Source organism: Piliocolobus tephrosceles, chromosome 5, assembly GCF_002776525.5.
Source record: "Piliocolobus tephrosceles isolate RC106 chromosome 5, ASM277652v3, whole genome shotgun sequence".
In the NCBI taxonomy this organism is placed as follows: domain Eukaryota; kingdom Metazoa; phylum Chordata; class Mammalia; order Primates; family Cercopithecidae; genus Piliocolobus; species Piliocolobus tephrosceles.
In genome coordinates, this window is record NC_045438.1 from 141987718 (window position 1) to 142004907 (window position 17190).

The following is a 17190-nucleotide window of genomic DNA, read 5'->3' on the forward strand; positions in this document are numbered from 1 at the left end:
CAGTTTGCTAACATTTGCTTGCATGAATATGGGACATGAAGGAGGAGAAGATTTTACTACAGAGTCAAATAAATGTATACATGGAAAGAAAGCCAGACACAGTGCACATTTTTAAGCACCTCCAGCATCCAGGCTTAGGATCTGTTATCAAATAATATAATTTTTCTGGTTTCCAGAAGCAGTGCTGCTTGTCATGTTTTACCTTTTTCAGCAAATTTTTAGTGTGGGTGTTTCTGAGCATCTTCATTCACCCTCAGCTGCTGGTTTGTGCTATATTGTATTTTCCTGTGTATTTATTTCTCGTGCTGCCAGTGGAGTACATATTATCTGAAGCTGGACTCTAGATAGACTGCGAATACCATCTCTGTAAGATGTCTGTGGGACAAGCTGGTTCTTCCTGTGGCCTAAGACCTCAAAACACACTTTTGGGATTTGCAAGTCAGTGATCAAAACTCCTAAGATTAAGATGTGACTGGGGTTGGTGAAATTTGATTATATTGTAACAGTTTGAATTTAGGCTGTGCAGTATCTGGTTGAGATGGCTGGTCGCCTCTGCATCATGCAGCCTCCCTTTCTTCTTGGTGATAAGGCCTAATTTTCTTGGGTACTGCAATAGGCTCTGCTGTCTCATAGATACCAGAAAGCAAGGGACTAAGTTGGAATCAATAGTTTGTAGGTGAAAGTTGTGGGCTTGTGCTTCTCCCAGAGAATGCTTAGTCTGGAGGCCTCCAATTCCCTTCTGATTCAATTCAAACTTTGCAGTTAATATGCCAATAATGCCTACACAGTAGCCTTGCATCACAACGTTGCACTCCCTGTGGCCAGCGCTCCCTTTCCCATGCCATGCTTTTCACTTGAATTGTTTGCTTCATCTCTGCCCCTTAAAATTCTCCCCAGCCTCCGTGCCTACTTCCTCCAAGAACGACTCTGAATGTTTCTGCTTAAAGTGTTCTCAGCCTCTTGTGACACCCAAATCTTTTGCTGTTCCCATGTCCTGTCTTATATTATTGTTATTCAGGTATCCACTGTGCCTTTGCTGTGGCTACAATACCTGCTTCTCTGGACAGATTTCTGCAGGATGTGATTCTTCTCTCCTTATATGACTCAGCCTTAGCTCTGCACTCAGCTGATATTCAATGCATGAGTGACATGCTCAAGGTAAAGTCATTCCCACCATAGTATGGCCCAGTTCCTGGAATCATTCAGCACCAGAGTGTGGGAGAGATGGCAGCAGGATTAAGCCACTCTAGGTTAGAAGGTTCAAGGACCAGGAAGGAGGACCCAGTAGGATTCTTCTGTAGAGAAAGCTCTTTGATGAGAATAAGCTAAAGCAAGTCCTGAGAAGTGCTTTTTCTTTTGGACTAACCCGCCCTAGAGACGTGTGAAACTTTGAATTTCAGAGTGATGATTTAGAGTATCTGACGGAAGGAATTTTTAAGTGGCAAATAAATTGTTAATATCCTCTCAAATATCTAAATGCTTAGCCTGGAAGCCTCCAATTCCCTTTCACTTCAGTTCAAAACTTTGCAAGTAATACACTAACAATAGCTTCACAGTAGTGGAGGAAGCAGAGCATAAAAGTTTGAAAAATTTGCGGCCGGATGATTAGATAACAAAGAAAAATCCATTTTCTGAGGAGAGAGGCAAGCTGGCTGCAGAAATTTGCATAATAAGGAACCAAATATTAATCACCAAGACTATGGGGAAAATGCCCCCAGAGAATGTCAGAGGTTTTCCTGCTAGACTCTTCCATCACAGATCCAGAGGCCTGGGAGAAAAAAATGGTTTCCTAGGCTGGGCCCAGGGCCCCCCTAGGCTGTATGCAACCTAGGGATTTAGTGCCCTGCCTTCCAGCAGATTCAGCTCTGGCTGTGGCTAAGAGAGGCCAACATATAGCTCAGACTATTGCTTCTGAGGATGCAAGCCACAGCCTTGGTGACTTTCACGTAGTGTTGGGGCTACAGGTGCACAGAAGTGAAGAATTGAGGTTTGAGCACCTCTGCTTAGATTACAGAGGATGTATGGAAACTCCTGACTGTCTTGGCAGAATTTTGCTGCAGGGGCCGAACCCTCATGGAGAACCTCTGTGAGGGCAGTTTGGAACAGAAATGTTGGGGTGGAGCCCCTACACAGAGGCCTCACTGGGGCACTGCCTAGTGGAGGTATGAGAAGAGGGCCACCATCCTCCAGACTCCAGGATGGTGATCCACTGACAGCTTGTACTTTGCACCTGGAAAAGCAGCACTCAATGCCAGCCTGTGAAAGCAGCCAGGAAGGGGACTATATCCTGCAAAGCCACAGGGGTGGAGTTGCCCAAGGCCATGGGAGCCTATCTTGCATAGGTGTGACCTGGATGTGAGACATGGAGTCAAAAGAGATTATCTTGGTCCTTTAAAGTTTAATGACTGTCCTATTGGATTTTGAACTTGTATAGAGCCTGTAGCCCTTTTGTTTTGGCCAGTTTCTCCCATTTGGAATGGGTGTATTTACCCAATGCCTGTACCCCCATTGTATCTAGGAAGTAACTAACTTGCTTTTGAATGGGGACTTTTGAATATGGGAAAGGGACTTACCTTGCCTCAGATGAGACTTTGGACTTGGACTTTGGGCTAATGCTAGAATGAATTAAGATTTTGGGGGACTGTTGGAAAGGCATGATTGTGTCTTGAAATGTGAGGATATAAGACATGGGAGGGACCGAAGCGGAATGATATGGTTTGGCTGTATCCCCACCCAAATCTCATCTTGAATTGTAGTTCCCATAATTCCCACATGTCATGGGAGGGACCCAGTGGGAGGTGTCATGGGGTGGGAATCTTGGGGCTGGTTACCTCCTTGCTCTTCTTTTGATAGTGAGTTCTCACAATATCTGATGATTTTATAAGGGGTTTTTCCCTCTTTTGCTCAGCACTCACCCTTCCTGCCATCATGTGAAGGACATATTTGCTTCCCCTTTCACTATTATTATAAATTTTCTAAGGCCTCCCCAGCCAGGCAGAACTGTGAGTCAATTAAATCTCTTTTCTTTATAAATTACTCAGTCTCAGGCAGTCATTCATAGCAGCGTGAAAACAGACTAATACACTAGGTTGTACTAAAGTGGGTCACATTAGATAGTGACAAACTAACACAATCATTCCCTGTCATGGGAGGGATAAGCACAGAGGAAGGGTCGCTTCAGCAAGGTTCTCTGTGGATCTGGTGTACGTGGCAGTCGTGGTAGAACCAGGACCCAGACTGAACACTGATCCCTTCTTAATCTGCAAATGAATTTCAATTTTTGATGGCAATTTGGGCAAGTCTCTTCCTTTGAGTCACTTGTAGCTATGGAGTCCTTCCAGGGGAGGCCCAGACTTTTTGTTGAAGAGAAAAACCATTCCTACTGTGCCCCTTTCAAATTCCAGATTCCTGCTCAATGAGCATAGTGCCATGATTGTGTAAGTTGCTAATTTTCCAGATTAAAACAATATTAGCCAATACATATACCTTATCTCAAGAGAACAAATTTCCCAGAACATACTGGAATGATACTGGGACCCTAAGGGAAAAAAAGATGAGAAAATTGCCCAAAGTCCTTCCATCTTGAAGCTTCCTCTCTGCACATGTGCTTTGGTCTTCTGTTTCCGCAGTTCACTTTCTTTTCCTCTTTTGGGCCATAATGTGAGTGGAAGAGTTCTTCTCACAACTCCCATGCACTCCTGCTATAGGTACAGCTAGTCACATGTCACTTGAAGGTTCCCTGGCCTAGCCTGGGTCGGGTGTCCATCCCAGACCCAGTCCATGTGGTGAGGCTGCAGGGCCATGCTATACGGACATGTTTTGGAAGACAAGAGGTCACTAATGCTAAATGAATGTTGTGCAAGGAGGGCAGAGGGACCTTGAAAGGCATTCACTATATTCTCAGAGGCGGAGCCCTTAGAACAGATGCTGTTGATGCCCCATCCCATATTCTCTTGACCTATTACAATTTGCCAATAGTGGATAAACACAGCTTCCTTCAAGGGTTACAACGTCTTACCTCAGTTATTTGTGTCTCTCCTCCTCTGCTTTCTCTAACACCAGTCGTATTTGCTTTTTCTTGCAGATACACAACCCAACCTTGAAGTACAGCAGAACTAACATTCCTAGGGGCAGCTTTCAACCAGTTTAAGCAAACGAGGATGTGAGATGTTGATAAATGTGCCAGAGTCCCCAGCCCTTAGGAAGATTCTGACATATATTCCACAATTTCACATAATTTCTTAGTGTCCTGGGTATGGTCACTGACAGCCTAATGAATTCTTTAAGCCACATCTCACACAATTGGCTTTTCTCCTTCTCTGATTCTCTCTTTCTGCACTTGTGTTTCCTGGAATGATTTCTCAAATAAGTGGTAGCTTCAATAGTTCTCCTCCCTCCATACACACCTAGTGATATTTATTGTGAATCATGTGATAATGATATGTAACATGGCAAAATGGACCTTATAGAACTAAGGTTATCGACCTTAACATTTAGTGATTATTCTAAATTATCTGGGTGGACTTAATCGAATCTCAGGAGTTCTCAAAAGTAGAAGGCAGAAGAATCAGAGAGATGCAATGGAAAAAGAACCAGACAAACTTCAAAGATTGACAGGTCCTCAATGCACAGTTGCTGCTTTGAAGATTGAAGAAGGGAGCTACGAGCTGAAAAATAGCAGCCTCTAGAGATGGGAACAGTCTTTAGCCGTAAACCAGTAAGCAACTGGGACCTCTGTCTTGTAATTGCAAGGAATTGAATTCTGCCAGCAATCTGAATAAACAAGAAAACATATTGTTCTCTACAGCCTCCAGAAAAGAATCCAGCATGCAGACACATTGATCTTAGCCTGGTCAGATCCCTGTTGAACTTCTGACCTATAGAACTGTGAACCAAAAATTTGTGTTGCTTTAAGTTTCTGAATTTGTGGTAATTCATCACAGCAGCTATAGAAAACACATACAATAAAGGTTTTATGAAAATGCTGCAGTGAAGTAAACTGAAACCGTGGGGAGTACAGCGGGTGTGTGAACTACTCTACTGTCCTGAGTAGATACCACAGTCTAGAAAAAGCCAAGTTGAAGAGTGAGCATTATTAACAAATTAACTGAACAACTAGAACTTGACAAGCACATGCTAAGTAGAGGGAATACCGTGGTGAGCAATAATAGATGATGATAAGGAGCAGTTTTCCCTAGCAGGCAGCAGTTGAAAGGAATATTGGTTTAACATCCACCAATGAGCAGGAGTGGACAGACCCCTTTCCTGGAGAAAGAGTCCATAATGGGATTAAAAACATCCCTGTAAGCTGGGCACCCAGTGGCTCACACCTGTAATCCCAGCACTTTGAGAGGCCAAGGCAGGTGGATCACAAAGTCAAGAGATCGAGAATATCCTGGCAAAAATAGTGAACCCTCATCCCTACTAAAAGTACAAAAATTAGCCAGGCATGGTGGCGTGCACCTGTAGTCCCAATTACCCAGGAGGCTGAAAGCAGGAGAATTGCTTGAACCTGGGAGGCGGAGGTAGCAGTGAGCGGAGATCACACCACTGCACTCAGCCTGGCATCAGAGCAAGAATCTATTTAAAAAAAAAAAAAAAAAAGACACACAAAAAAAATCTCTGTAGTTCTTCTAGCTCCCTTCATCCAAATTTCCTGTATCATAGACAATCTTCAGGGTATTTTCTCTGCCTGGAAACCTTGACTGTAGGAAGGCTAGCTCTGGCTGCGCGATCACTTATCACATTTGTTGGGTGGGCATACATCTGTTCCTCATGATTTATCAAGTGTGGCCTCTAGTCTCTTTTCAAATCATGTGTCATGTGGGTACGGCGAGGTTATTCTCTCAACCAAGACACTCTGCAGAACTAATCCAAGGAGTGCTGGGTCTAAGGCTCTGACAATCAGCTGGGAAGGAGTCAACAGGGGTGTCAACTCCACAACCACCTACAATGATCCTTACCCTGGAGCTGTCCTGGGAAAAGAACCTCAGGGCTACAGGTGGGTTTTTCCCATGGGGGAAGAATCAGGGTGGAAAAGAACAGGCAAATGGCCAGAGACCGAAGCTGACCATCTCCCAGCTGCACAAATTACCGTATGAGTTATGTAAGTTACTTAATGTTGCCCTGCCTCAGCTTTCATACTTGGAAAATGAGACTACCCAACAGGGTGTTGTGAGGATTAAAGGAGTGGCATCCACCAAAGCTAATAACACAGCACTCAGAACATTTTAAGTTCTCCATTAATGTTAGTTATTGCTGTTTCTATCCCAGCTCTGTTGTTAACTAGTGAATTCTACTTTGTAAAGTTAATTCACTTTTCAGCTCTCCAGTTTCCTTATCTGTATAAGGGGACAATAAGGTGGTACCAAACTCAAACAACAGGCATATGAATAAGTGAATGAGTATCAGTAAAGTGCTTCAGTGCGTGCCTGTAGCTTTATGGTTATGATTGGTTGCTGTGGAGGGGGAGGCCCTCAGCTCTGAGCTGGGCAGGGAGAAGCAGAGACAAGTTACTTCAGCCTGAGGCTCCCCAGTTGCTTTAGCTAAGCCCGGGGTCACTGGTGACTCCAGGGAATGATCAGGCACTAGGTCAGAATTGAGGAACTCTCTAATTCTCACACTGGGGAAATTGTTAGACCAGTGGGCTCCAAGGTCAAAATTCTGAAAACAGGATATAGAGGCTCAGAGAAGTAGTTGTCCAGGAAAGTATGAATATGCGATCCATCCACAGCATTGTAGAATGAGATCTCTCCAGTCTCATAGTCCAGGAAGACCCCCACTTTCCTAGGCAGCTTAGGAAGTTTCAGGTTGTTTCTGGGTTCAGTTGGAGTCTGATACTTATTCCCATCAGTCAGCCCTATAGTCCAGAAACCATTCTCAGGTGTCATTTTGACCCAACCTTTTCTCTGCGCATTCTTACTACACACCCCTATATGCCACTCTTTCCTGTCCCCTACCTCCACCTCCCAGTAATGTCTCCCTGACATGAAGCGCTCACAGCCGAGAACACAATAATGCCAATCAAACCTCTCAGGGTTGTCTGGTAGATCCTGGGGCTCCTTGGCACGCTGCACACTCCTCTGGTCCTCAGAAACAAGGAGGATGGGGTTTAGTGTTTTTGCATCCAAAATCACATCCACTGCAGAGATTTTGAGGAAGTGTCCCTAGGGTCAACCGTTTTTCCTGGATTTCAGAGCCTCAGCATGCAAGGCCTGGGCCATGCTGAGGAGGCCTAAGTCCAGAGCCTGGAGTCCCTAGCCTGCCCTGAATGTGACTCTCTCATCGATATCAGAAGAGAAAACCCCAGGGATCTTGTGTCCAGAGGGGAAGAGGAGGGTGAAGTGAGGGTTGCATTAGGATCTGGCTACCCAACACCCTGATGCGGCATCAGGAAGCAGCAAGGATCCTCTTTCTACATTTTTCTTGTTTCCCTCCCCACATTGACTCTGCCCACTAATGCTTTATGATCAGAGGTTAATTTTCAACCTTCATTCGACCACTCATGAGCTAAATGAGTTCCCGTTTTCTGCAGTCTATTTTTCCATACATCTAAGTTATTTAACAAAGTGGAGCCTCATCTGAAGCATTTCTTCATCTGAAAAATGGGGATAAACATACAAATTTCTAGCGCTGTATAAAGCAATCATGTTATTTACTCAGCCCACAGCAGGGCATGAAGGAAGCTCCTGATGTTCCCGATAGCTGTAAGGCCGTCTCTGTGCTGGGCTATATGTGGGACCTTATATGCAATAGATTCGCTCTCTGCCCTTCAGCTTTCTCCACCCTTTTCTGGGCCCCAGAAATCTGTCCTCTAAAGAGAGTGCCACTGGGCTTCCTTGTCCTCTGGTTTGCTGTTGGGTTTGGCCAATGGGCGGCCCTGATAGGAGATTGGAAGGAGAAAGGAAGGAGAGACACACCATTTAATTTCCTGCTTCCTCTCTGCCAGCAGCAGCTGGTGTGGCTCTAACACGGCCTGGTGACTCTCTCAGGAAGCCCTCTCTTTGAGCTACTTCTTACTCTGGGTTCCAGTAACTGCCTCCCCTCCCTATCCCTCCCAGGCTAGGGGTGGAGACTGTGCCCCAATGTTGGGAACCATGGGGGCACTGCACTTTTCCTTGTTGCTTTCCCTTAACCCTCCTTTCCACAAACCCTCTTCAACCACACAGTTTGAACTCGTCATCTCTTTCTTACTAGGTTTTTGACCAATGCATATTTATTATTCCTTCAGTCTTCACCTCAACTCCCACAAAACATAGATTGCAATCATCATCGAAAAATGTGGAGGCCAAAGTTCAGAAGCATTTGTCTGGGGACACAGATAGTAGGTAGCAAGGGAAGCCTGGAAGGGCAAAGTTCTATGGGCAGGCATCCACTCCTCTGTTTGGCATTTCCATCCTCACTCTCCCTGCAGTATCACTCAGTGTGTGTCTCCTTCCCCTCAGCTCCACCCTTTATGTGTCTTCCTTCCCTGGAAGGTCTGAGGAAGCGCAAGAGAGCAATATGCCCTGGTTTCCTGAGCTCTCAGCTGGAAGGGTCTAGGAGATGGGCCCACCTTTCAGATTGGGATTTAATGTTGCCTATCCCAAACTGTCCTGGTTATGGGGACATTTCTTCCCCAAATCACAGGAGTTGGAGAAGAAAAAAGGAAAAAGGAATATAGTCCCTCAGGTTGTTGGTCCAGGGTACATACAGTGATTTACTCACCTGGCTTGAAGAGGGCCTTTTTTCATTCTGAAAGGAAGGAGACACAGATAAGGAAAAGGTCAGTATTCTTGTACTTTTCCCCATTGCATTCTCCCGTCACTACCTGTATTCTCTCATTTTCTTCAGAGTCTCTTCCAGGGTCCAGCTTCCCTCCTCTACAACTCTGATGGATCAGTGGTGGCATCTTCTCAAAAATGGTGGGCTCTGTTCCCTCTGTCATGAAGGGTAGAGGCTGCATGGCCAGGCTTTGCAAGGGGGTGTGTAGGGTCAGGAGTCTTTCAGATTCTCTAGAAAAGTGGAAATCAACCCCCACCACACAGAAATTGAGTATTTTGGTTAAATCTGATTAATACAACTGAGAATATCAATGGGTCACAGCAGAGAAAGGTTGAAATGTTCATGGCACGTATCCCAGCAAACTCAGAGAGCATCAGGTTCACTCACCATTATAGGCCCAAGGTCTCTCTCCCCTACAATAAGAGAAAGTAGAGATGTAACCTTAATTTGCCATGTTTGAGTTTGCCCCGTTCCCTTACTTTTACATTTTTTTTTTTTTTTGAACACCTGTATCTTCTTCCTCTTCAGGTTCAATTCTCTCTACTGTGTCCTTCTTAATATCAAATCCAGGAACATCAGTCGAATGCTAGTGACATGGCAATCACTTTGAGAGTTCCTTCCTGATGGTATTCAGCTGATTCATTAAAATGTATCTAGACTCTTGTACCTGGGCATAGGTGCCACCATGTCTATATGCATATATACATATGTGTGTATGTGTGTGTGTGTGTACAAGATCCTTCTACTTCAATCTGTAATTTCCTACCTTACCCTGAAAAGAATTTGGGAAATTCAATGAGCAATTTCAGGGACTAGTTTTTGAAGCCAGTTAGAATAAATTGGTACCAACTGAACAACTGTTCAAGTCACTCTTGTTTATTAGACACACTCTCTTTTCTTATTTTTTTGTTCTTTATTATCTTTTATTCTTTGTCTTCTCTGGAGCCTACAGGTTATGTAAAATGAAGAGTGAAGTTCCTACCATAGAGAATGCACTTCATCCACCTCTTCCCCCTTCCTTTACAAGTGTGCCCCTGGATATTCCTCAGTGCTTTGCAGGGCTATGGAGTTTTGTGGCCCCTAGTAGAGAGAAATTAAAGGCATTTTTTCTTTGAGACTCGGCAAGAGAGAGAGAAAGAAAGGGAGGAAGAAACACTCCTCCTGGGTGTTACTCCAATGAGTCACACTCTTTGTCTTTTTTCTTTTCTTTTCTTTTCTTTCTTTTTTTTTGGAAATGACTAGGAATTGGCACATTTATTTTCTTTACTTAGTCAAAGGGATCTAACCTTGACTAAGGTTAACCACTTCCTAACCTTGGGGAAAAAGTTAAGTGTGGAAACTATTCAAGCACAGACAGTTATAGATTCAGATTCAGAGAAAATGTCAGAGAGACTTAATGAGACGCGTGCTGGATAATTCTCCACCCTGCAATGGAATGAACAGGGAAGATGCATCAAGGCTCTTAAAGCAGGGACAGGAAGACATGCCTGGGTCTCTGGGGGAATGGGAACTTACTGAGTTCCTCCAGGAGCTTCACTGGAAAATAAGCAGAAAAAATAATGAACTGTTACAGGTGAGGGAGTTCTCTAACAAATAAACCTTAAAAACAACCCAGCTATGGAATGGGGATAGGTGTGAGGCCTTTGGGCTTTGGCCTGTAAGCTAGAGGTTCAGATAAACTCCCAGGGTCAGCTACCTCATGTGATTCGTTCTTGCTTCATTGTGCTTCATGCTGTTTCTCTCAACTCTTGCGCCCTTTTTCTTTCTGAACAGAGTCTTTTTCCCTCCTGCTGTTGCCACAGGAAGTAATGGGCTGCCCCGAGAAGCAGCAGCAAGATAGGCAGGGTCTCTGCCAGGGCAGCGATCCAGCTCTGGGCGCTCCTGAAGAAGGGGCTTGTGAAAGGAAGGGCTGTGGGCCATGGGGGCCTGTGCACTCAGCCTCCCCAGACTGCAGCGCCCCAAGTGTTAGCTGCTCACCCCAGGTCACAGGGCATGGAATCTATCTCATGGGATTAAATAATCTTTCTCATTCTAAAATCTCAGAGGACTGTGGGTAAGACTTTGATAAACCCCCACTAGAGGCTGCTACTATTACTTCTCTTGAGATGTCTGCCTCTCATGTGGAAAGTGAGTGACTTGAGCAGATCAGACACAGTTTTTTCTATTTCAACTTTTTGATAGGTAACATATGTACATGGTTCAAAAATACATATATAAAAAGTCACACAAGTTTCCCATCCATCCAATCCTCCCTCCCACCCTCCCTTTCTTAGCTTCAAATTAGTCTGCTTAATATGATGCTTAGGGTGTCAATGCTGGCTCCTTTAGGTGACTAGCAGTGTGACTGTAGAGTAATTATTTAACCTCTCTATTCCTACTGCCCTTCTCTTTGAAATTGGGGTAATGTTAATACCTACCTCCTGAAGTTACAAGGATTAAATTAATAAAGTACCTGACACCTAGTGAGTGTTATGACATTGCTTGTTAACATAGAAAGTGTAAATAAAAATGTATTCTTGTTTTTCCTCTTATTTGCACTGAAGATAGCATTCCATACACACCACTCTGCATTTTGCTCTTTCTGTGCAAAGTTAATCTTGGAGATCCTTCCGTATCAGTATAGAGATAATTTTCTCTTTTTTCTTTCACACTTGAGTGGTATCCATTGTGTGAAATTTCCTTAGCTGTGAACATCTGCATAATTTCTAACCTTGTGCAGTCATAATCAGTGCTATAAAAAATAACTTTTTACCTGGATCATCTTACATAAATGCAAGCTTATCTACCAAATAAATCCCCAGAAGTGGAATTTTGGATCACTAAAGATGTAATTTGGGTAGATATTGCTATATAGCCCCCAATAAAAGTTATGCTAATGCACACCAAAAATAGTTACTAGTTAGTTGGACAAGTTCTTTAGCAGGAAAGAGGATACTGAAATGCCAGAAACTGAGCCAGTAGAGGATGGGAAACTTGGGGAGAGAGGAAATGAGGAAAGATTTCTGAACAACAGTGGAGAGTTCCTCTGTAACAAGCAGCTGGAGTCCTTAGGCATCCTGCAATTTCACAGTCCAGTTGGGTCACCACTTAAGTCAATACAGCCCACATTAACACCTTCTGCTATGAAATCTTCCCCTCAAATTCCTCATAAAACATGCAGCAGTATTCTGAAACATCTGAACTAAAACACTCAGCAGACATTTATCTTTGTATTCTTCATGAAATGTGTTTTGTCTTTTTTTTACTAGTGTTTAAGTCATTTATTACTTGAATCAGATGGTGTCATTTAATCAGGATTTTATGAGTTCTTGGTTTTTAAAATCCAGACTTTCTTTTTGTACATGTGAGATAGTTTTCATTTTTTTTTTTTATTTTTTATTTTTTTTATTATACTTTAAGTTCTAGGGTAGATAGTTTTCATTTTAACTGGCATGTTATATGCACACAGAAGCAAAGACTAGAGCAAAATAATGTAATGCAAGGGGAGAAAAGAAATGCACAAAGTAAAGAACATTCTCTCATAGAACAATGATCTGCTTTACAGGAAACAAATCTTGCCTTGAAATTTATGCAGTGAGACTGTACATAACTGCATGAAAATAGCTATTTTTTTCTAAGACATTTTTCATTCATGAGTATTTTCAAATTTTTCACACTGTACACATTTCTTAAAGCATGATACCAGCAGCAACTGAAAATGAATGCCAATTTTACTACATATGCGTTATCTACTTCAAGGTAACAAAAGTATGTGGCAAAACATATACCACCCACAGTGCTTCAAAATATGCATTTCTATTTAACCAGCGTTTGTTGTAGGAAATATTCCTAATAAGACTCATTCACTGTTTATAAATGTTCTGGTATGCATTCTTTATAGTGAAGTGTTAATACATCACATCTTATTTATTTCAGCAAACCAGTATATTTTCTGCATTTAATTATAAAACTTAACACAGTTTTAAAAATTTATTTGCAAATACACTTTTTCCATTTGGCACTATGGTTTGTTGCTTACCTAGCTGAATCTATAATGTCAGCTTATCCTAAGGCTGTCCATATACTTAATTCACGTAAGTGTTCATTTTAAGTAATGTGCTCACTGTGTACAGGAATTCGTATTTTGGAGGTGCTTGATCTATCTACAAAGAAAAATTAGTTAGGAATTACTTTATTATGAAATGCTCCCAGAAGTCTTGTGTGTGTGTGTGTGTGTGTGTGTGTGTTTTTAAACGAATGTTAGACTTGTGTGCATGGAAGTAATTAAGGTACATCATTAATATAGTTTAAAAGTTGTACATGATAAGACACTTTGTTTTTACTGTATGTTTTTCCTGAATGATCTATTCCCCATCCCAAGGCAAGCATGAATAAAATTAGGTTAAAAGTAAATAATAATAATAATAATAATAATAATAATAATAATAATAATAATAATAATTGTATAGGCCTGGCATGGTGCTCATGCCTGTAATCCCGGCACTTTGGGAGGCTGAGGCAGGTGGATCACCTGAGGTCAGGAGTTCAAGACCAGCCTGGCCAACTTGGCAAAACCCATCTCTACTAAAAATACAAAAATTAGCTGGGCGTGGTGGCATGCACCTGTAATCCCAGCTACCCAGGAGGCTAAGACAGGAGAATTGCTGGAACCTGGGAAGCAGAGGCTGCAGTGAGCTGAGAATGCACCACTGCACTCCAGCCTGGGTGACAGAGCAAGACTCCATCTCAAAAAAAAACAAAAAACAAAAAACAAAAAACAAAAAAACCTGTATATTCATACAACGAAATAGATTGTATCCATTGGATAATATTCGTTAGGTTTTGGGGAAATGATGAATAAAAGGAAAAACACATACTGTTCCTAAAAGACACAAAACAAGGTGTAGTGTATGGATCTAATGTTGTTAAAATTATAAATAATTGCCCTTCATGAAAAACACGATTCCTAAAGGCTGCATGGAAATCTCTTTTATGACTGAAACATGCATTGTTTGTCTATCCCCTGCCTATTGTATATGTATGCTGGTTCAGACATTTCTATGTTTTTAATATTTCTGAAATGAACAGACTTACATATGAATCTATAAGGGACATCTCTTTTTAGAAATTCTTAGAATAGATGCCTTGAGTTGGCCAGAACAGATTTTAAAGATTTTTTGCCCTTTTGTGACCACAATACATTCTTAAGAACATGCAATTAGAATATTTCTTGACCAAATCCCAAACTCTGCAGGTCTTTATTCTTTGTACTACTTCTCCACTTTCCGTGTGTCCACAAGTGTGTGTGCACACCCCCTCAGGCACACCCCTCAGACACCTGACACCTTTCTCTGCACAAGTACTCTCCCTGCATGCCCACTCACCACTCTCAGCGATTCAGCCCCTGTCCTCCCAAACATTGTAGCCCAGGCTCTCATCAACTTCTCCCACTTACCTCTTAGCATTCCCATCTGAAAATCACAGCCCACAGAAGAAAGGTGGTTAATAGTTCTCCATTCTTTCTATTATGGTTGAATCTCCATTTGGAAGAAAGGAAAAAGAAAGCAGAGGCTGTCTGGTCATCATGAGGAATAATAACAATCTCTCTTTGGAAGAATTAGTTTTTTGATTGGCTTGGAGGTGATGTTTCTCATCAGTTGCTGGCCAGAAACCCCTGAGGAAGGCTGAAAGTACATTGAATTGTACACATTGAAGAAAAATTCCTGCCTTACTTCCCCTAGTGTTTGTGTTTATTTCTTTCATTCTTGTGTGTATATAAGTATTTCTATACATTTACTTGTCTTAAATCTTTTATCATAATGGAAATATCAGCAGAACCAAATGAGAAAAGATTTTAATGTGGTGAAGAGAGAAAGATGTCCACTAACTAAAATGCTATTGTGGCAGTTTGCTACATTTGCTTGCATGAATATGGGTACATGCAGGAGGAGGAGATATTACTGCAGAGTCACATAAACATATGAATGGAAAGAAAACCAGACACAATACACTTTTTTTTTTTTGAAACGGAGTTGCACTCTGTCACCCAGGTTGGAGTGCAGTGGCAGGAACTCGGCTTTATGAGCAGATTTATGAGCAGACATTTATTAAGGAAGTTGGCTCATGTGAATATAGAGGCTAAGAAATCACACAACAGCCCATCTGTAGGCTGGAGACCCTGGGATGCTGGTAGCACGGCTCATTTGAAGTCCGAAAGCCTCAGAACCAGGGAAGCTGGTTGTGTAACTCTCAGTCCAAAGCCAAAGGCCTGAGAACCCAGGGCCTCCTGGTACAAGTCCTGAAGTTCAAAGGCTGGAGAGCCAGGAGTTCTGATGTCCAAGGGCAGAAGAAGAAGAGTGTCTCAGCTCCAGAGGAGAGAAGAATTTGCCTTTCCTCTGCCTTTTGGTTCTATTGGGCCCCCAGCCAATTGGATGGGAGAATTTCCCACTGACTCGCATGCCAGTCTCTTCTGGAAACACACTCACAGACACATCCAAAAAATAATGTTGTACCAGTTGTCTAGATATTCCTTAATCCAGTCAAGGTGACATCTAAAATTAACCAGCACATGGATTAACTTCCAGGATCCACTATTCTAGTTTCCAAATTCGGTCTTGGGATTCCTAGCGCGAACTCTGATATACTCTCTCTCTTTTTTTTTTGAGACGGAGTCTCGCTCTGCCACCCAGGCTGGAGTGCAGTGGCCGGATCTCAGCTCACTGCAAGCTCCGCCTCCCAGGTTTACGCCATTCTCCTGCCTCAGCCTCCCGAGTAGCTGGGACTACAGGCGTCCGCCACGTCGCCCGGCTAGTTTTTTGTATTTTTTAGTAGAGACGGGGTTTCACCGTGTTAACCAGGATGGTCTCGATCTCCTGACCTCGTGATCCGCCCGTCTCGGCCTCCCAAAGTGCTGGGATTACAGGCTTGAGCCACCGCGCCCGGCCAGAACTCTGATATACTCTTAAGGAGTCCCCAGTGTTAACACTATTTTCACAATAATAATAATGAAACATTAACCATTTTTCATCTCATTCTCTCAGTAGGGTGCAGTAAAGGTTTTTTTTGAGCCAATATGACCTATGATAAACCAATAGGTTTAATACAAAGGCAGATATGAGAATACAAACATCTTCTATTAAGCCAGACATTAGATTTGGAAAAAGTTAACCAGGAATAAAAGAACTCCTAGTTCTTTTATTTGGACACAATAGATTGCTTTTTCACAAAACATCCTGTTTATATTAAACTATAATTGATTTATTCATGCTATTTTAACATGAATTAAAAGATAACATTTTAAATTTTGTTTCAATGTCAAATGCCATAACTATTAACAAATATTAACCCAAATAAACAAAAGTTCTTTAAGGTCCTCAATAGTTATTAAGTATCTAAAGACATAATTGGATCAAGAAGTTTGAAGCCACTGGTGCCCCCACTGAACCTGAATGCTGATGTAGACCAGTTCCAGTACTGCCCTGCTCGACCAGGACCTCAAACCTCAACCACACTCAGGGACTAAGTACTGACTCCTTGTTTATTGCAGGGACACGTAAGCCAAACCACATCCACATGAGTCCATGTTCTTCATTCATCTTCATCTCAGGTCCAGGCCTGTGGGTGTGTGTTGTGGAAATCCTGGGGTTGGGTGGAAATGAGCCATCATCTCCCAGGTCCCCTTAGCTGTTATGTTGGGGCTTATCCACCATTACAACCTTGGTCCCTCCCAGCTCTCTGGTTCCACTTCCTCTACCTCTGACCTGCATATCTGGTTCCCTCTCCTGTCTGGTGGTCCTGTGGATTCCTCTCTCCTCTCTCATCCTGATGAACCCTGTTGGCCTCATTCCAAGTCCATAACATCTGGTGCCAACTGGCATACTGGACTCAATGTGGTCACCCCGATGTTAAACAGCAAGTTCACTGCCCATCAACTTCTCACACTTTTTTCTTGGCTGGGAGCTATGAAACAACTAGTTCCCTATGCCTGGATCCCATCCCATAGTTAAAACCAAAGGAACTACTAAAGCCACAGCCTAGTGAGGAGGAGAAAACTGGGGCTGAGGGCTGGAGTGGGTGTGAAAAAGGCAGCTGGAAGCTGTTCTCTTATGTGACCAGAGGGGAGAAGGGCGTGTCTTCCACCAACAACATTGTGCAGTGGCTGCTGAGGTGATGAGGGCTTATCTGCATGGCTGTGAGAACAGGGAATTGATTCTACAGGCTCTGATTGGTCCCCACTCTGTGAAGTATCAGGCCCTCTTCAGGCACTGTGACCCCACTGGCTCCTTTGAGTGTGGGACAGATGAAGATGGGGCTGTCATGAGACCCTATCCTGAAGAAGGGCCTCACAGGCATATAAAAGGCTGAACGGGGACATGTGTAGATGTGAGATCTGTCTCTCATGTTGTAGAAGGAGACATCTCCAGCTTCATAGTCCAGGAAGACGCCCAC

General features: G+C 42.9%; 1 protein-coding gene and 1 pseudogene across 3 annotated transcripts; both read right to left on the reverse strand.

The window, feature by feature from the left end:
• Positions 1–5623: 5623 nt before the first annotated feature.
• LOC113219618 (butyrophilin subfamily 3 member A1-like) lies at positions 5624–14288 on the reverse strand. 3 transcript variants are annotated; one of them, XM_026446600.1, is made up of 6 exons: positions 14198–14288; positions 12782–12905; positions 9151–9176; positions 8810–8993; positions 8707–8733; positions 5624–7082 (listed from the first exon to the last, which is right to left on the reverse strand). In XM_026446600.1, the coding sequence occupies exons 4-6, from the start codon at positions 8942–8944 to the stop codon at positions 6618–6620; spliced, it is 627 nt and encodes a 208-aa protein (XP_026302385.1). In that variant the 5' UTR covers positions 8945–8993; positions 9151–9176; positions 12782–12905; positions 14198–14288; the 3' UTR covers positions 5624–6617. The 3 variants fall into 3 exon arrangements, with proteins under 3 accessions (XP_026302385.1, XP_026302386.1, XP_026302387.1); XM_026446601.1 differs by lacking the exon at positions 12782–12905 and having other exon boundaries at positions 14198–14283; XM_026446602.1 differs by lacking the exon at positions 5624–7082 and adding an exon at positions 10279–10299 and having other exon boundaries at positions 7537–8993; positions 10460–12905.
• Positions 14289–15916: 1628 nt separating this feature from the next.
• Positions 15917–17190, reverse strand: LOC113219611 (annotated as a pseudogene).